Consider the following 19,581-nt stretch of genomic DNA (forward strand, 5'->3'; position numbering starts at 1 on the left):
GGGTGCTGTCCGGGCGGGGGGGGGGGGGGGGGGGGGGGGGGGGGGCGCGCGGCAGGGGGGCAGTTTGGGGGCCGGGCTAGACTGGGTTGGGAATTGTACTGCTGCCTGGTAAATAAAACCTCCCTAACAGTGCAGCCTCTTTGTGTGAAGCATTTGGGTCTCGTGCCAGATGTGCCAGACACCTGTGACTGGCCGCTTTCTCACAGTTCACTGCACTCACTGCTTTCTGTTGGCAGGAGTTTTGGAAGCAGCTGGGAAACCTGGGGGTCTTAGGTATCACCGCCCCTGGTGAGTATAGTTTCCTTCCCTAATGCGAACTTTTCTTGCATGCCCTTTAACACTGTTTCCAAAAGAAACAGGAAAGGAGGGGAAAGATCGTGCTCAAAGAAACCCAAGACTTCCTCTTGGACCCGAGAAAGCACCCACTGACTATCAGCCCAGAGAAGAGTACACTAAGCAGTAACATCCAGAAGGCAAAGGGATGAGGCCAGTGTGGTTCACTGGGTGAGAATCACTTAGACTCTTGAACTCTGCATGTTTAATAAGCTCCCCCAGGTGATTTGGGGAGTTTAGAAAACTCCATTATCATGCAGCTGTCTTGCACTTCAGTCTTACCATCTCCCCTAATCCCAAAGTTCTGCCCTACTATTAGCGTCTAGGCAGGACCACTCAGGACAGGTATGTTCCTGTGGGGACGGCCTATGTCCTCTGCCCACGGCTGGCCCTGGAGCTCATCTGAGAGCAGAGGGTGGTATGGGGGAGAGAGATGCCTGAGCCTCCACGTGAGGTGGCCAGATGATGTGTTTAATAGGCTCACCCTGGGCCTGCCCATTGTCCTCTATGGGTCTTACTACTTGTTTCCAGGGGGAGAGGGCACAGAGCTGGTGGGCTTTGGTTTGGATGTTGGCCCCTGAAGGAGAGGCCCAGCCTGGCTTGCAGTGCCCAGTAAAGAAATAAGCCTGTGGCCTCACCTGCCAAAGGCTGGACAGTCCGCATTGATTCAGCTTGTATTCATGTGTTAGAACAGAGGTGGAACACGGTGTTCTTAATGTCTTCCCTCGCCACTTGGAGACAGTTCCTGGGATCTAAGCTGATTACAGAGTCATGATAAAATGGAAAGACTTATAAATGTAGACCATCTTAATGTAAAGTGGTAGGGGGAACGCTACTGGGAACTCCCAAACCAGACAGCATCTTGGGGGTTTATGAGCCCCCAAAGAAAGCCAGTTCTGGTTGGTAAGTTCTGGTTTCCACCTGGTTGTCCTGGTGGCTGTTTCCAGTGTCACCCACCTGTGGGCTTACCTTCCTAAAGTTGCAGGGGTTGGGCTAACCTTTCCCTAGAGCCTAAGATGAGCCTGACTTCTTGGGCAGAGTAAACGTGTGTAGAGCCTTATTTTGTTTTAAGATTTTATTATTATTTTTTTAAATCATCTCTTTACCCATCGTGGGGCTCGAACTCTTAACCTCGAGATCAAGAGTCGCATGTTCTGCCAACTGAGCCAGCCAGATGCCCCCGTGTGCAAAGAGTCTCACCAGGGTTTTGCCAAAGAGCAAGGCTGGGGGTGGGAGGTGGTAGTACCAGATGATCCAGCCACTTTGATTTTGGATCTGTTGCCAAGGAAAAGCCACATTTTTTTGGTAAGGAGCTCTGAAATTCACTATCTGTGGCACTCCTGTCCCCCGTTACTAGTCTTTTTTTTTTTTTTTTAACTTTTTAAAGACATAATTGACATATAACATCGTATCAAATAACATGTTGATTTGATAGCCATGCTTTGTTAGGTCCAAACACCTGTGCTATGAAAATCTCACCTTCCTTTGCTTGGTGTCTATTCTTAGTGCTCTGACCCTTCCTCTTTGTGTTTCTTGGTTAACTCCAGGTCGCCCTTCATTTATTCATCTGCCTGTGCACTTCTGTGGCTTTCTGAACATTTGGGTGCTCAGGCTCTCTTGTCTTCCTTAAGAGGTCTGTCCGGGATAACGCAGGTGTTTGCATTGCCTGTTTTCTGAACCACACCTCAGCTGACCAGAGGCAGCAGACAAAGCCAGTTCTGTGAGCTGGTAAAGCAGGGCCCACGGCGTCAGCCTATCGACCTTCCTAGGGGGTAACTTGGAGTAGGAGCTACAAGGGTATTTCTTTGCTGCCGGTAAACATTCCTGTGAATGTCCCAATGTAATCTGGGCTGCCTTTTCCGCTGTGCTGCCCCGCCTCCACTCCCAGTTCAGTATGGTGGCTCCGGCCTGGGCTACTTGGAACAGGTGCTGGTGATGGAAGAGATATCCCGAGCTTCTGGAGCAGTGGGGCTCAGTTACGGTGCTCACTCCAACCTCTGCCTCAACCAAATTGTGCGCAATGGAAACGAGGCCCAGAAGGAAAAGTACCTCCCCAAGGTGAGGAGATGGGGAGGGAGAGACCCTGAGGCACCCTCCTGGGTTGGCAAGGGCCAGTCAGACTTGCTTTCTGCAGCATGCTGCCCTCAACCAGATACGGATAGGAAGGGTCAGGGACTTGCTTTTAAAATAATTCAGTCAAAAGAATTAAAAATAGGACCAGAGGGGCGCCTGGGTGGCTCAGTTGTTGAGTGTCTGCCTTCGGCTCAGGTCATGATCCCAGGGTCCTGGGATCGAGCCCCACATCAGGCTCCCTGCTCAGCGGGAACCTGCTTCTGCTTCTCCCTCTCCCACTCCCCCTGCTTGTGTTCCCTCTCTCGCTGTGTCTCTCTCTGTCCAATAAATAAATTTAAAATATATATATAATAAAAAAACAAAAATAAAAATAGGACCAGAACTCCTGAGTCGGTCACTGGGCATCATTTGCAGAGCATTTGAAGAAATGCAAGACTAGGACTCACTTCCCTTGCAAAGGGAATGGGAAAGGGAGATATTTTTAGTCTTACAGATAGTGGGCTTCTCTTCCAGGACTTTACCAATACCTGGTCTGAGAGAAGTCTGAAGGGGTGTCATGTGAACAGGAGAGAAGCAATGTCGTAAGCTCCTATAGAGGACTACTGAAGTCATAACCAGCCCTTGTGGTTTTCCTTGCAGCTGATCAGTGGTGAGTACATCGGAGCCCTGGCCATGAGTGAGCCCAATGCTGGCTCTGATGTTGTCTCCATGAAGCTAAAAGCAGAAAAGAAAGGTGAGGCTCCTCTTGCCTTGGGAGCTTCTGGAATGGGAACTGAAATGGACAGAGGGACCGCCCTTCTCAGGGTGAGGGAGCAGTCAATGGAGGTGGCCTCTGCCAGGTTTCCAGAACTGTCCCAGCAGGGCAGCTTCCTGCCCAGCAGCAGGTCCATGAACTGACTGGTTGGGACAGGCCAACATGGCTTGAGCAGCCAACTTCTTGTCCTTAGGTGATCACTACATCCTGAATGGGAACAAGTTCTGGATCACCAATGGCCCTGATGCTGACATCCTTATTATCTACGCCAAGACAGATCCGGCTGCTGTGCCAGCCTCTCGGGGCATCACGGCCTTTATTGTGGAAAAGGTGAGTGGAGGGCAGTGAATGCCGGGAGGCTTTTGTCTCCTGAAGTCAGTACCAGAGATGGCTCTCTTCTGCTCGTCGCAGACACAATCAGTGTGTGCTCTGCCAAGGCTCCCCAAGGTGAGGGCGGAGTAGAAGAGCCGACTGAAAGGAGGGTGGCCAAACTGGGAGCCCCAGAAGGATGAGTCAGGTCTGAGCATGGTGGAGCCACACAGAGAGGTCCAGGAAGATAAGGACTGGAAGGAAGCAACTGGATCTGACAACCAGGGTGTCCCTGGTGGCCTTGGGGAGAGTGGCTGTGGAGAGCACCCTGTGAACAGGAAGGTCGGGGGCGGAGGGGGGGCAGTGGATGAAGGCCGCAGCAAAGCAAGGGGGAGATGGACCAGGAGTTGGAATGAAAAGGGGGACATTTGAATTTGTTTTTAAGAATGGGAGAAACCTGAGCAAATTATTTGGTAGAAAGAAAGGAAAATGAAGAAATTGAGGTGTGTGGGAGTAAGTGGGCCAAACCCGACAGTGAGCCATGGGAAAGGGAGGGCTGGGTTACAGGTGACGGTGGAGAAGCCATCTGCCTCATGACTGTGTGGTGTGAGGGCTGGGAACCGTGGGGGTTGGGGAGCTGCGAGAGAATTCCAAGATTGAGTGTCATAGAGGTTTGCAATACCCTCCATGGAGAAAGGGGACTAAGACTGGAGGAAAGAAAAGTGAGTAGTCCAAAGGGCCCGGCAGACATTGGGAATCTCACGGTCACGCGGTGCCACTGTCGTTAGCCTGCCCGTCCGCACGCTCTGCCAGGCACTTGGCAATGCATACTGCATCTGGTTAGCCAGGCCAGAGCAGGCAGATGGCCGAATTGGTCCTGGGTGGGACTCAGGTACAGATGGCAGAGGAACAGAGCCAAAGGAATTGAGTTACCTGGAGAGAGGGTCTTGGAAGTGCTTTCCCCTGAGGAGAGGAAACAAAGCCGGCAAAGGTCCGGGGCTGCCCAGGGAGTGGGTGTTTGATTGAGAAGGAACTGCTCCCGTGAGAAGTGGGGGGAACGCACCTAGCAGCAGAGGAGGGTGGGGTGTTAGGGCTGGAGCTTCTAGGAGTGGGGCGGCCATACAGAGTGGGGGTCCTGGGGGTAGGATGCAAATTCAGGGACTGGGTGGGAGGGTGGGCGTTTCCCAAGGGTCTGCCTTTTACTAGTCCCCGCCTTGGCGACTGGTCTGTAATCGGGGCCACCTTTTTTCCCATAAAGGGGATGCCTGGCTTCAGCACCTCCAAGAAGCTGGACAAGCTGGGGATGAGGGGCTCTAACACCTGTGAGCTAATCTTTGAAGACTGCAAGGTTCCTGGTGAGTCCCTGAGAATGGGCAAGCCCCTGTCTGACCCTATCATAAGCTGAGAAAGCCCATCTCTGAGTAAGAGAAGCTCACCATTATTAGCTTACCGAGGCCATGTGTCTAGACGGTGGGCCTCTCTCTATCGCGCTTGTCCATGGGCCCATACGTGTGGGCCTTGGGCTGCTGGGTAGCTGTCCTTCTGGCCAGAGCTGTGTGCCTGCCTGTGGCTGCCCTGCAGGGTGCTGTTTCCTATGTGGCTGATACACCGTGCCCAGGGCGGTGCGCCGGTGCCTGGAGGAGATGGCTGAGATGTGCCCTCACCCTCTCCTGTCCTCCAGACGTCCTTGTTTGTGCACTCCCCTGAACAGCCAGGTGAGGGACTCATTAACGGTGCTAAAAAAACCATTCAGATACACTGAAGGAAGCCAGACTCAGTGAAGACAAGGGAATTCAGTTTGCCCCTGAAGTGTAACTAAAAACGTGACCCATAGTGGGAGAGCCGGCATACCTGTCGCGTGCTTATTAGACCAAGGGCATAGGTGTGATGACCAGCCGGGTTTGCTCTGTGCCTCGGCCAAAGACCATCCCTCTCCCCCCTGACCCAGGAACCCAGAACAGTATGCTTCGGTTACAAGGAGCATCTAGGGAGGCGGGATCAGTGTGGATTCTTCTTTGTCAGCAGGAAATAACTGCCATCATTAGGCGGGTCAGTGGTCCACCCTGTACTGGGTTTCCTGCCCATACCTCCCAAGGCCATCCAGTGCCCTGGCTTCCGGGGTGGGGAGGTGCTTAGCAGGTTCTAGCACTGAATGACCCATCTCTTAGACAAAGACTGTTCCAGATACCACTCTTGTCAGGGTTAGGGGCTGATGATATTGGAGCAGAGAGCAGACTCAACCCGGGGGACAGTAATTCTCAGTCTCCTTTATGGGCATGGGTAAAAAGAACTAGGGAGGGGTTGGATGGCTTCTAGACCAAATTAGCTTTTTTTTTCCCATCCAGAGCAGTTGAAGAGAAAGGGAACGTCTAAAGATGGGGCCTTTGTGTCTTGTCTTATGAATGGGGTGTGTGTGTGTGTGTGTGTGTGTGTGTGTGTGTGTGTGTGTGTGGCGGGGCAGTGGTTGTGGGGGGAGGCCCTCTAGCAAGCTCTACTTCTTTTTTTTTTTTAAAGATTTTATTTATTTATTTGAGAGAGAGTGCACATGAGCGGGGGAGTGGGGAGGGAGAGGGAGAAGCAGACTCCCCGCTGAGCAGGGAGCCCGAAGCAGGACTCCATCCCAGGACCCTGAGATCATAACCTGAGCCCAAGGCTTAACCGACTGAGTCACCCAGGAGCTCCGTAGCAAGCTCTACATCTAACTGGAAGTAGTAAGCTCCATCCTTTTCTCTCACTCGGAACCCTAGTTGAAGGTCAGAAGTCAGGTGACATTTTAGGGCCTGTGTGAAAGCCACAAAAGCAAACCTAGCAGCTTTTATAAAAGTGAGGAGGCTGTGGACAGCCCTCTCCCCCCTGACTGGCACTTTTCCCGGCAGCTGCCAACATCCTGGGCCATCTAAGTAAGGGCGTCTACGTGCTGATGAGTGGGCTGGACCTGGAGCGGCTGGTGCTGGCTGGTGGGCCCCTTGGGTGAGTGTGAGGCTCGGGGGAGCTGGGCTTTTGGCCTCCTTAGCAGATCATGACATCACAGCCTTCCCCTTGGGGGGGCCAATGGGAACTGCCTCCTGGAAGATGTACCTCCTTTCTTGGAGACAAAATGAGCAAACCTCCCCCTCCCACATGTGCTTTCTTCACAATGAAAGGAAATATTATCAGATGACAGACAAGAGGCCTGAGGTGCCATTCTGCTTAATTATTCAGGATGAAACAGGACACCCAGGCTCGGAGGCCTGTCTGCACAGGGGTCCTGCCCCTCCATCTGGTGTCAGGGAGACAGGCACAAGTCCTGGGCGGTCGGTGCAGTGACTGAGCAGGGGTGATCAGAGTCCTCATGCTCCTCCTCTCCTGCCTGAGACTCCAGCTCCTTGTCCTGCCAAGCCATCTCCCCCCAAGCCTTCCCACGTTGGCATTCTGCCACCCCCACTGGCAATGGGGTACAGCGAGGCGCCTCCTCAGTGTCCTTCTCTTTTCTGGCAGGCTCATGCAGGCTGTCCTCGACCACACCATTCCCTACCTACACACAAGGGAAGCCTTTGGCCAGAAGATTGGCCACTTCCAGGTGAGTGGAATGCTTTTGCTGAAATGTACTTTTTCATTGGGTGCAGATTATCTTTAACAAATGAGCAAGTGGGGCATTCCCTATCTTTTGCCACCAAAATGAGTCTGGAGGCTTGGATCGGAGGCTCCTTCGGCATGCCACCTGGCTTTGGGAACTTGTCAGGAAGTGGCTCTCGTGTCTGCTCACTTCCTACTCGAGATGAATGAACTAGACATTGTAAGGCTGGACGGTGAAGCGTGCAGGTTGTAGGCAGGCCCGAGGGAAGGGAGCAGCATTTCTGGTCACGCTTCCTGCTGTGAAGCCACCATGGGCGTCCGTGGGGGTTGCGGCCGGGGGAGGGCCCTCTCAGCTTGCGGGCTCCACAGTGCGGCGGCTGCTCTCTGGGCATCTCTGTCACCCAGGCAAGTCCAGTCTCCTCGCTGTGTCCTGGCATCCCCGGGCCTGGCTTTCGGGTGGCGACCGCTGACCTGCTTTGGGTGACTAGGGGGAGTGTCTGAGAGGAACGTGGCTGCAGCGTGTTGACTTGTGACCACCCCCCCTTGTGCCCAGCTGATGCAGGGGAAAATGGCCGACATGTACACCCGCCTCATGGCCTGTCGGCAGTATGTCTACAATGTCGCCAAGGCCTGTGATCAGGGCCACTGCACTGCCAAGGTAAGGGCCGGCTGTGGGGACTCCCTCCCTGCGTGGCCCTGGTAGGGCCCTGCTGACCCGGAGCCCCCTCCCACAGGACTGCGCGGGGGTGATCCTTTACTCAGCTGAGTGCGCCACACAGGTGGCCCTGGACGGCATTCAGTGCTTCGGTGAGTGGCCCCCGCTCCCAGCCGCAGTGCTTCCGCTCACTGCCGCCGAGCCGGCACCTTTAGGCTTCTGCCCCAGTCACTAGGAAGACAAGTTAAAGCAAATGAGAAAACTGCCAGAGGCCCCGAGGGGCCCGTGCCGGCAGCAGTGACCCCCTGTCACACTTACGGCCTGGTCCTGTGAATCCTGGGAAGTGGGGAGGGAGGGACGCCTCTGGGGCGGGACGGCCTCGTGTCCGTGCTGCGCAGCGCTGCAGAGCCCGGAGCTGGGCCGGAAGGCCTGGGTTTGAAGCCTAGCCCTGCCACCGACTGGCTTTGTGACCTGTGCAAATGACGTACCCTCCCCGGGCCTGGCACCCAGGGACTGCTGTGCAGTATCTTCCTGTCTGCCCCCCCAGGTCGGCCAGTGGTGGTCCCCATCTTTGCCTGGTGGCCTCAGCTCTCTGGGTGGCCTTCCAGCCCCTCGTCCCCGCTGGTGTTCCCCACAGCCTCCCCTCTCCCCACCATTTGCTGCTTCTCCTTAATCAGTTCTCTCCTCCTCTGGCCTGTGCCTATATACTTGGCTCTCCGTTTGCTTTCCTCACTGCCCATCACCTCCTGTTGTCTCTTCTTCTCGGCCCGAACCCTGGCTGCAGGTGCCAACGGCTATATCAACGACTTTCCCATGGGCCGCTTTCTGCGAGATGCCAAGCTGTATGAGATTGGGGCTGGGACCAGTGAGGTGAGGCGGCTGATCATCGGCAGAGCCTTCAACGCAGACTTCCACTAACCCCAAGACCCTTCACCCCCTTTCTCAGCACCTAGAGGCCTTTCTTTGGACATAGAGATACGGCAGCTCTCTTGCTGCTCAGCTGCACTTGCATCAGCCCTCGGCCTCTGCGTGAGGTGTCTACCGCGGCTGACAAGTGCTGTGGGCCCCAGAGCCTGGCCCGCCTGCCCGGATGCCGCACTTACAGGCAGGCATGGGGGAGAGGGAGTGCCATTTCTGGTCACACCTTCTGGTCGGAAGATGCTGCCTGACATTAATGAGGCTTGAGGTGGGTGGAGGGCCTCCCTGAAAAGTGTTCTGTGGCTTAAAATGGACCCAGCAGGAAGCATACTGGCTTTTCTGGGGCTTGCTGGGAAGGCTTTGGTGACTCTCTAACGTCCGAGCCCTCCACTTCCCTGGGTGAGCACTTGGGGGCGGGCAGGCAGCCACCTCTTTTTTTGGAGGGGAGGGGGCTATGCCTCTGGCAGGGGGCCCAGTACACCAGACGCATTGCCCCTCTACATGTATTTGAACCTGGCAGCCTCTTCTTTCTAGGGGGAAAAAAAAACCCAAACCTAGCCTTTGTTTCTGCCGATTTCTAGAGGCATCAGTTCCCAGTAGCTTATGAGCAGGCACCCGCTCGGCAGCAGTCCCTCCTTCCCCCCAGGGCTTCATTCCTTTAGGGCGGAAACCCCATGGTGTTGGGGTGGAGCATCTCAGACCTGGGCCACCCAGACTGCACGGGGGGGGGGGGGGGGGGGGTCGCAGAGGTCAGTGTGCTTGGGAGGGATCGGCTCGGCGCCAGCCTCCATGACAGCACCTCTGAGCCCTTCAGCCCTGCTCTGCACCGCCACCATCTAGTCCTGGCCGGATGACGGCCCTCAGCTGACTGGGCAGCAGGCCTGGCTGGCAGCTCAACTCCAGCCAAGGCTGCCTATGTACATTTCTCTCGGTGCCCTATGGCTAGTTTTGTTACAACAGCCCCGCGGCTGCTGCCATTTTGTATTAAGCATTAGGAAGCAAACCCATCTGCTTTTAAACTGGTGTTTTGGGGGGTGAAGCAGTCTACTTGCTACTGCCTCCTGTCTGGCGCTAGCCCCATGCCTTGGGGAGTAGTTAGTCCAGGTCCTACTCCTGTCTTCCTGCCTACTCATTCATTGGTGATGCGGGACAAAGAGATGGCATCTGCCTTGAGGACAGAAGAGGTTTCAACCTCCCTTCCCCAGATCTCCCAGTGGTTTTCAAGGAAGGAGGGAGTCCAGAGAAATAAGAGTCTGAGAGCTAGAAGGAAGCTTATACATTTCTGGACACCATCCCCATGTTTTTAAAAGACTAAGACAGGGGCGCCTGGGTGGTTCAATCAGTTAAGCTTCCAACTCTTGCTTTCGGCTCAGGTCATGATCTCAGGGTCATGGGATCAAGCCCCACGTCAGGTTCCACGCTCAGCACGAGTCTGCTTGAGATTCTTTCCCCTCTGCCTCCCTCCGCCCTGCTCTTCCACCTGCTCACACACACTCAAGTAAATAAAATCTTAAAAGATAAAGACAATTTGGTTTTCCCAAGATCAGAACTGGAGCTAGAATCTAGATCAGCAGAAACGAGAATGCCAGCCTGGAGCCCCCCTGCACAGTCAAGAGTGGAATGGGTTTGGGTTGTTCCACCGTATCTAAATTCCCTAAAAGAACCGGTTTTCTTGTCTCTCGGCCCAGGGGTGCCTTTCGGACTTTTGGTGCTGGCCTGCGGCCAAGTGCTTTTCCAGCCTGATGCCTGAGACAGGTGGAGTTAGCCCAGTTCTATCCTCAGGGGGAAACCCAGGGCTTGTGGCACTGTCCCTTTACTTCCCTGGCCTGCCCCCTGCTTTGTTGGACATGAATGGGGCCGAAATAGTGGTCTTGCTGGGTTTAAAGTGTAGCTGGAACAAGCAGCCTGGAGCTGTTCAGAATGTGACAGGATGGAATGTTTCCTCCAGTCCACGTGCGCTATGGAGCCCCGCCACCAACTTGGGGAGAATGTGACTGTTCTCCCAATGCTATATATGAAATAGAAAAGGTGTATTTTAAAATAAAGCCAAAAATAGAGTGTAGCCTGATTCGCGAATGGAAGAGCAAGGGGCACTTCACTTTGGTTCTTTAGGGGGGTTTTGATTTCTGAGCATTGTGTAACCACAGCACCAGCTAGTCCTTCCTGGGGCTAGTCCTTCCTGGGGCTAGTCCTTCCTGGGGCTGCTTCTAACGCCACCCACTCCAATTTTAGGCGGGTCACACGACCAGCCCAGGCCCCCATTCGTTGTTTGCCTAGTGTTTGTCCTGTGGGATGGCAACAGAAGCTGAGAATGGTTCTCAAGTGTGGTCTGGGCACGCTGTTGATCAGAATTTGGCAACCAGTAAAATGCCGGTTCCTTGATCAACCCTGGACCTAATCACATTCCCAGGGGCCATTCTGAGGCGCGGGCAACCTTTTAGAAAAATGGACCTGGGACCTAGAGGACACTTCCCCCCGAGGCCTGAATCCTAATTCTAGTAAAAATAAGTCTTATGTGGCACTCTCAAGTCTGGATTTGATGTATTAGCTCCTTGGTCTTGACCACAACCCGGTGTGGGAGACAATGTTGTGCAGGGCGGCCTTCCAGATGACAGGTGAGTGGCCCAGGGGCACGGAACTCGGCCTGCCGGGAGCCAGCCACCCAGCCACGCCCAGACGCGAGGTGGAGCCAGGGCGGGTGTGAACGCGGCGTGGGAGGTGGGGTGGGAGAACCCTCTTACGCCCCGCCCGGTAGAGCCGGGACCGAGATCCCGGGTGACCGTTAGTCGCGACTCCTAGGTTAGGGCAGGCCGGGTGTCCTCCCCGTACCCCGCTCCGCCGAGGGAGCGCTGCTGGGACTCCCGGACTCGGGCGCGGTTCCGCGGGGCCTGCATGGAACTCGCCTGACCTCTGCCGGCCACCCGCGGTCTTGCAGGCGAGCAGAGTCGCCGCTCTCCGGCCTTAGGCCCCGTGCTCTGCACCAGCGGCTCCCAGTCTCCGATGTCAGGATGCCCAGGGCTCAAGGTCTTTTTTCGTTTGTTTTGTTTTGCCAAATGAGGACGTGAGGGGAGCGGGGAAGAAGCTGGCTATCCTCTATCTTATATCGTTTCATACCAAAAAAAAAAAAAAAAGACACTTTTAGCAATTAAAGTGGAAGGGATGTAAACTCAGAACAAAAGCCAGTGCTTTTCTTTTTTAAAATTACATGTTTTATGTTCATGAGTTTTAAAAGATGATAGTTTTAACATGTTTACTTTTTTAAAAAAATAACCCCTGTCCTCCACCCCTCCTCCCCAGGATTAAACCACTCTTGAATCTTTAAGAGATTTCTTTTGGTAATGCACTTGATGCCTAAGTGATGTGCTTCTTTATTGACTGAATTGCAAACGCTTCTAAGGATAGTTTTTCAGTGTGCATACATTTCATTTATAAGCAACTCATTACATGCCCTTGCTTCGTCAGTCCAGTCCTGCCCACAAGCCAGCCTTTGCGAACCCTGGGATCAAATTGTGCAGGATCCCGTTCTTATTCCTCACCATCCTCTGCCCACACTTAGTGCTCCTTGGTACCCAGAGCCCAGAGCCACACTAGTTTTGGCTTGGAGCCCTCTTTTCACCCTGCTCCACCTGGTGGCTGGGCAGGGAGCTGGTGTCTCCCATACCCACCACCCATCTACTCTCAGAACTAGCCTATCTAAATATTTTTTGGATCCACAACAACCTGACAACCTGTCCGCCTTCCTCCAATCCGTGTCCCTCAACACTTCCTCTATTCTGAGCCAGAGTGAACTATCCAGCTCCCCTTAAATCTTTCAGTGGATCTCAGCACCTATAAAATCTAAGGTTTTTACAAGGCAAATATGACTCTGATCCCCCTCGGCTGTCCCCTCCAGCTGCTTCTCTCCCCATCCCTGCTGAGTACTTGTGTTTTGGTAGCAAATAGTAAGGTGCTGTTCCTTACCCCTGTGCTTTTGCCCAGCTGGTCCCTCTGCAAAAGATGTCCTTCCAGCCCTTCACCTTGTCCTTGTTTTCCTCATCCCTAAAGTCTCAGTTCAGGGTCTGAATGTTTAGGAAGACCTCCCTACTCCAACCTTCCCCACTCCATCTCACCTAGCCTAAGCAGGCAGGGGTGAGAGGAGGTGGCCTTCCTGCTTCTCCCTGGGCCTATCTGCCTCAGTGGGCTTGCCCCACTGTTGTATTTATCTTGGATGGGTGTTTCCTCCGAATTAGGCTAAGAACTTAAGGGCCAGGATTGTGATTCAACTGCCCTTATATGTTCACCATCCAGCACGGTTCCTGGTACATAATAGGTGCTCAACAAATGTTTATTGAAAGAGTAGATAAGTAGTCCTGTAACGCTTAGCTCACATTTTTCTGGTACCGTATTATTCGTTTATATGATTCCCTCTGAGTACAGTGTAAGATCTTTGAGGTCAAAGACCACTTCTCACTTATCAGAACCCTCCCAACAGCACCCAGTGCTCACAGTAAGTGCTCCGTGCTCTGTGCGTGTTGAATGAGTGAAACAACAGGTGGGCCAGAGCCCTGGCCTAATCCCCAGAGTTGGCAGAAAGAGCCGAGCCAGCCGGCCTCGCCTGGCCCGGCTTTCCCCAGGCCTTCTCACCCTGGAGTAGCCAGGGCCCAGCTGCAGAGGGGAGGCCCTCACCCCCGTATTCCTTTGACCCACTCAGAAACAGAGGAGAACTGGATGAGGAACCCTGGCCCCTCCTCCGGCAGCCGAGGACAAGAATAGGGATTGCATGGAGAAAAGGGGCAGAGTCGAGCACATACCATCCCTTTTTTTTCTTGTGTAAAATGTATGATATATACAGAGGAGTACATAACATGCATAAATGCAGTATAAAGAACAATAAAAAACAAATGCCCAGCCCCCAGGTCAATGAATATTCCAAGTACCTTAGAAGCCCACGTGCCCAACGGTGACACATTCTCCCCAGAGGAACCACCATCCTCCATTTAATGACAATCCTTGCCTCCCCACCTTTTTTTTTTAATGGTTTCCTCCCTCTGTGTATATCCCTAAACAATATTGTTTAGATTGCCTGGGTTTTTTTGTGGGTTTTTTTGTTTTGTTTTGTTTTGTTTTACTTTCTACAATTAGACTCACTCTATATTCTGTGTCTTGCTTCTTTGACTTATCATTGTATGGTTTTTAAAGATTCATTCATGTTAATGAGTGGAGCTATAATTTGGTCAAATTTTTTTTCCTGTATAGCATTCCATTGTGTGAAAATACTACAAGTTAATTATCCATTCTAATGTTGATGGCCATTTGGGTTGTTTCCAGTTTGGGGCTACTTCAAAACATTCTGTATGTATCTTCTGGTTTCTGTGTGCAAGAGTCCCTCTAGGTATTCCCAGGAATGGAATTTCTCTGTTGTAGGGTATGCATGTGATCAACTTTACTAGGTAATTCCAAACTGTTTTCCAAAGTCGTTGTGTGCCTATATTTTTTAGATTGGTACCACCAGAGGTGACCTGGGGTGGAGGTGGCATGCCAGCCCCAGGGCCAACCAACGCTATGAGCTTATTTTCAACAAGGGGAAGAAGTCGGCGAAAGAGGGTCCATCCCTGCTTCCCTTCCCCGGTCCCATAAACCACATGGTCAACAAACCTTTAAAGACAAGCTAAGAGGGGCGCCTGGGTGGCTCAGTTGGTTAAGCGACTGCCTTCGGCTCAGGTCATGATCCTGGAGTCCTGGGATCGAGTCCCGCATCGGGCTCCCTGCTGAACAGGGAGCCTGCTTCTCCCTCTGACCCTCTCCCCTCTCATGCTCTATCTCATTCTCTCTCTCAAATAAATAAATAAAATCTTAAAAAAAAAAAAAAGACAAGCTAAGAGCCATGCGCCAGCCAGGGCCTGGGAGACAGCACTGAGTGAGCACAGATCAGCCTCAGAGACAGTTATGTTTCCACTTGCTCTGCCAAGCCATCTGACACAGCTTTGCCCTGGAAGGCTCGGGAGAGTGAGGGCGAGACAGGCAGGTGGGAGTTGTCTTGAAGAGAGGAACAATATTCCCGGCGCAGGGGTATGTGGGGCCCTACAGCACAGGTAGTGTCGTCCCTCCTCGGAAGAGGGCAGTGGATCCGTGGAGCAAGTACAGAGCAGAGGGCGGGAGGGAAGAAGGAAGACTAGAGCTATGCCTGGAGCCGCAGAGACGGACACCGCCCCATCCAAACACACCTGTGCCCTCGAGCCCATCCGGGGCCAACCGCACATGTGCACACACCACAGACACATGCACACGGCCACACACACACACCAAGAGACAGGCTGGTAGACAGGCTGCAGGAGCAGAGGCAAGGAGCACCAGCCTGCAGCTGCCCTTGGGACATGAGCCCAGCCCTGGGGGCCGCCGGCCTGGCCTGCCTGCAGGGTCCCCGAGGTGGCGCATCAGCCTGGGTTCCTGGCAGGCAGGTTCCGCGAAGCAGAGTGTTTTTAGGACCACCTGGGGGCCCCACCCCACATGGCTGCTCCGTTTATGGGAATGGGGTAGCCGAGTCTCTTAGTCCGTACTTGAGGCCCCTCTGCTGCTGCCAGGCTGGGCAGGGTTGGCGATGCAGTAGGTCCCTTTCCTTGTGGAAGTAAAATTGTTTAATTAAATTTATCCTGGGGTGAAATAAGATTTGGAATAGGGGAAGGGGGGGCGCCTGGCTGGCTCAGTCCGTAGAGCATGCGACTCTTGATCTCGGGGTTGTGAGTTCGAGCCCCACGTCGGGTGTAGAGACTACTTAAAATTAAAATCTTAAAGAAAAATAAATTAAATAGGGGAAGGAGGAATCTGAAAAGAGAACAGGCTGTATGGAGGTGAGACTCGCTGTCTTTCATCTTTGGCACTCAGCCTACCCAGTCCTTCCTTGCTGTCCAGACTCCCACCACTGGCCCAGAGTGGAAGGGCGTGGCGGAGATTGGGGCCACTGCAAGATTGCTAATTAAGGCTGAAGGTATGTGAATTTTGTATAACTGCAGTTGCCTAGGAGAGCGGGGATCTGCTCCCTGGGCTGAGACCACTTCCAACACCAGAGCTGCGGACGGTTCAGACTAAAGAATCCCCACCCAGCTACTCAGACCCAGCAAGTGCCAGCCCCTCTCCCCACCTCTTGCCCTGCTCCGACCTCCCAGGTACCCCTGGGCAGAGTATACCCTGTGGTCCTGCAAAGCTGAGAAGGAGTGGGTGGGAAATAGTTGGCCTTTGGGATCTCCATCTCCTGGGGTACACTGGCTCCCTGGAAGGCTGCCTGGCTCTGGAGTGAAGGAAGGTGAAGTCTCCCTGGAAAGCAAGTGGGGCCTTCCTTAGTCTTCTCCTTCTGTGCGGGCCTCCCAGGTTCTTGGAACCCTGCCACACACACCCCTGTGCCCCATTCCCCACCCCCTAGGAGCCTGTTGGAGAGCTTCGGGTGCAGTGTTTCTGCTCTCTCCACCTGATCACCCACACCTCCAACAGGCTGGAGCCTCTTGCCCTGGACTCCTGAGCCCTGGAGTGAGCCGTGGAGAGGGGGCAAGAGCCCCTGGAGTGTGGAGCCTGTTGTCAATAGGCAACAAGGCAATCTGTAAGTGAGGCTGTTAGCCCTCCCCGAGGAAAGGTCAGACAGGGAAACACTGGCTTCTCAGTGTTTGCTCTAGGCGTCTCCCTCACTAATGGGTACCCTTCCTATCCCATATTCTGCTTTCCTTCAACTTCTATGTCCCCTCTGCTCCAAGGCTGGAAGCCCCAAGTGGCCACTCCTGTGGACTCAGCCATCTTCAGCTCCCCCCCAGGGTCCTCTGATAAGCCCCTTCCCGCCACCCACCCCACCCCCAGCCTGCTCCTCTCACCAGGAACGGTCACCCAATTCATTTCCATGCTGCCTCCTGGAAACTTCATCTCTCTGGACCTCAGAGTCTGCGAGGGTTACCTGGGGTCCACCACCCAGCGGTCAGTCAATAGATGGACCTCCTGCCCCCGCCAAGTCGGTACACCCCGGGCTCAGCCTACTTGAGTGACCTGCCCCTTCACCCGCCAATCCCCAGCTGAGTTAAGAATAACTGGCATTTACTGAGTGGCCACCATGTGCCGGGGCTATAACAGTTGTGGGGCCAGAGGAGCTTACAATTTAGTTGAGGAGGTAGACATAAACCAGATCATTTCCATCACTCCAATCAATTTTAATGTTTTCTATTCCTTAAGACCCAGCGCTGAGCACTGCTCACCCCAACTCTACCTGTCCCTGGCTTGGTGCTATATCCCCAGCATGAAGCCTGGCTAAGCAGAGGTGCCCATCCGATTAATACTTGCAGAATGAATGCCTGCCCTGGGGGCTGCAGGAGGGGACCACTCTTTTCCTGTTGCCCTCCACTGAGCTTATCTAAATGAAATCAGATTTAACTGAAACCTAAAGGGCAGACTTGCAGGAGGAGGGACAGAAGAGGGCAGGGGAAATCCCAAGGCTTTGCCTTGAACTAAATTCTCCCATCTTTTCAGTAGCAGCTGAAAGAGCAGGGTTCTGGGGCCACAGACTCTAGCTTCTTGGAGAAGCCATCTGGACTGCCAAAGCCAGGACTGTGACTTTTATGTCTTCTGTTTCAGAGTCTGCCCGGTTGGAACCGTAACTATTATAATCCAGCCACTGAAGTAATCAAGTCAGTGAATTTTATAGTAAGAATATACACAAATCGCAAACCCCACGAGCGGTGGAGCCTCACAGGCCAAGGTAACATCATAACTGGTCCTGAAACCAGGCCGCCTGGGCTGGGAGGAGTGTCTCGGGGCAACAGGCAGGGCCCGGCACACAATGTGGCTACAGGAGGTAGTCTGCTAAGCTGATAGAAAAATCCAGCGCCGTGGCCACCGGGCAAAGCAGTCGAACGGCAGAGCCGCTGCAGCACAGGCAAAGGCTTCAGTCCTCCACCAGTCATTTATTCATTCACCATTCAGTAATTGTTACTGAGAGCCCACCATGTGCGGGTACCCGGCCAGGCTGTGGGGAAACAGTGGGACCCAAAGCAGATGTGGTCCTCCCCCTCACCGAGCCGGAGAGACAGGCCTCGCCCAGGAGCCACTGACTTGCTCAGCCAGGCTTGGGAGAGAGGGAGCATCTCTGGTTCAGGAGTGTGACTTGGGGGAGGAGGGGTTGGGATCAGGGAGCCTCCCCACTGGGGCAGCCTCCGGTCGGTTGTCCTGGGTTCCAGATTCGGATCTTTTTCCTGACAGCCAGCAGGAGCCTCAGAAGGGCTCCCATAGGAGACGGATATGATGCAGTCTATTTTGGAAAGATCCTCTGGTTGCTGTGTGGAAAACAGACATGGGGGGGGGAGGTGGTGCACGACGGGGCTGTGCTCCCTGGAGTGGGGAGGAGAGGGTGGTCGAAGTGCTGGTAAATGACAGTCAGGCTGTGGTGATGGATTAGCTATGGGTGGTGGCTGGCAGGGGAAAGAGAGGCACCAAGGAAGACTGGAATATTCCTGGCTTTGGAAACTAGGTGGGAGGTGGTACCTTCACCCCAAAATCAAAACACTGTGAGAGCACTGGGTTTGCCTGTAGCTGGAAGTTGGCTGTAGTGTATCTGATGTTCCTGAAAGACCACGTTGTTATTTCAGTGTCAGAATGAGTGCAGAGGGCAGGGAAAGGGTACTTTTGATGAGGCTTTGCAAAAGGAATATTCTTTTTATGAAAAAATATGACAATACTCTCGCAATATTTTGCCCCCAATCTAATAGTGAGATGAATGTTACTCACAGCAACTTCATTTGTAAAATCCAAATGAGTTGCTAACAGACGTTTGGAAAACATAATAGAGAATTGTTTGGGGAAGCTCATTTAGGAACGAGTGATAGAACAATTAGAAGTGACAAGGCTGGGATCTGAACCCTGGCTCCGCTACTTATTAACTGTGTGATTCTGGACAAGTTACTGGACTTCTCTGTGCCTCCGTTTTCTCATCAGTAAAATGGGAATAATAGCAGAACCTATTTCATAAGACTGGCTGAGGATTAAATGAGAGCATATAAAGAACTTAACACAGCACCTGGCTCACAAAGTCTCCCTAGGAATGTTACCTATCACCACAGAACACGCTCCAACAGAGAGAAACAGATGAAAAGGGCAATTGCTGACTTCCCCATATGCGTCTGAACAAAGCAGAGTTGCCCGTATAACTAAGTGTGAATTTCACAAATCCCCTTGTGAGATTTTATTAGATACAGTAATAGTCACGAATCGGGAACAGTATTTGTCAGATCTCGTGCCTGAGTCTTGGTGTCACCTGCCCAGCCATTTATCGTCTGACCCTAGTCCTGCTTGAGTCATAGACTCTTCGCCAGTTTCTTCAGTTTCAGAGGGTCTTCTGCTGGGTGGAGTGGAAGCTTCCCAAGGTCTGAAGCAATGTGATTAGCATCACCTTCTAGGTTCCCCAGGTGCCTGAATGGTGCTGAGCTTGAGTAGTGCTCTGTGTAGTAGGTTGACACAGTACTTGTGGCCCAGACTGTAGTTCCGGGGACCTCTCCAGCGAGGGTCTCTGCTGGGGGAGGGGCTGGTCCTGGCTCTGGTGGGTTCACCGAGGTTGAGGGAAGATAGCCAAACAGCCACGGGCGACTCTCCCTCTGCTCTTGGTTTGGAAGACTAGAGAGGTCGGTGGCTATGGCTGGGAGCCTGGAGGTGGAGCCACCTCACCTCGGGGAGTGGGATTAAGGATGCCAGGGGAAATCTTTCCAAATGCAGAGGAGGACGGCTAGGGTCACAGAGACAGCCCTGGTGTTGCGACGGTGTAGTGGATAAGCCCTGGGGAGAGAGGCTGGTCCCTCCTTTAGAGCCAAAAGGCAGACACCCAGCCTGGCTGAAGCCAGAGTGGGACATGCCGCAGCTGGGTGGACAGAATACAGCCATGGGCACGACATAGTAGGGACTCCACATGGGAGACAGGGTGCAAACAAGGGTTGCAGGACTAGATTTGAATATAGTAACAGGGCAGACTGCAGGAATGGTCCGA

At 53.4% G+C, this 19,581-nt stretch overlaps 1 protein-coding gene across 1 annotated transcript in view; it reads left to right on the forward strand.

Annotated features, from left to right (window-relative positions):
• Positions 1–9,332, forward strand: part of IVD (isovaleryl-CoA dehydrogenase) — a 10,905-nt gene extending 1,573 nt beyond the window's left edge. Inside the window, exons 3-12 of the mRNA XM_032417655.1 lie at positions 237–288; positions 2,222–2,391; positions 3,046–3,139; positions 3,354–3,490; positions 4,728–4,824; positions 6,346–6,439; positions 6,947–7,028; positions 7,578–7,682; positions 7,759–7,831; positions 8,464–9,332. Of these exons, the coding sequence (XP_032273546.1) occupies positions 237–288; positions 2,222–2,391; positions 3,046–3,139; positions 3,354–3,490; positions 4,728–4,824; positions 6,346–6,439; positions 6,947–7,028; positions 7,578–7,682; positions 7,759–7,831; positions 8,464–8,597 (1,038 nt within the window). The 3' untranslated portion in view covers positions 8,598–9,332. The remainder of the gene's footprint in view (positions 1–236; positions 289–2,221; positions 2,392–3,045; positions 3,140–3,353; positions 3,491–4,727; positions 4,825–6,345; positions 6,440–6,946; positions 7,029–7,577; positions 7,683–7,758; positions 7,832–8,463) is intronic.
• The last annotated feature ends 10,249 nt before the right edge of the window (positions 9,333–19,581 follow it).

Source organism: Phoca vitulina, unplaced genomic scaffold, assembly GCF_004348235.1.
Source record: "Phoca vitulina isolate PV1807 unplaced genomic scaffold, GSC_HSeal_1.0 scaffold20, whole genome shotgun sequence".
NCBI lineage: Eukaryota > Metazoa > Chordata > Mammalia > Carnivora > Phocidae > Phoca > Phoca vitulina.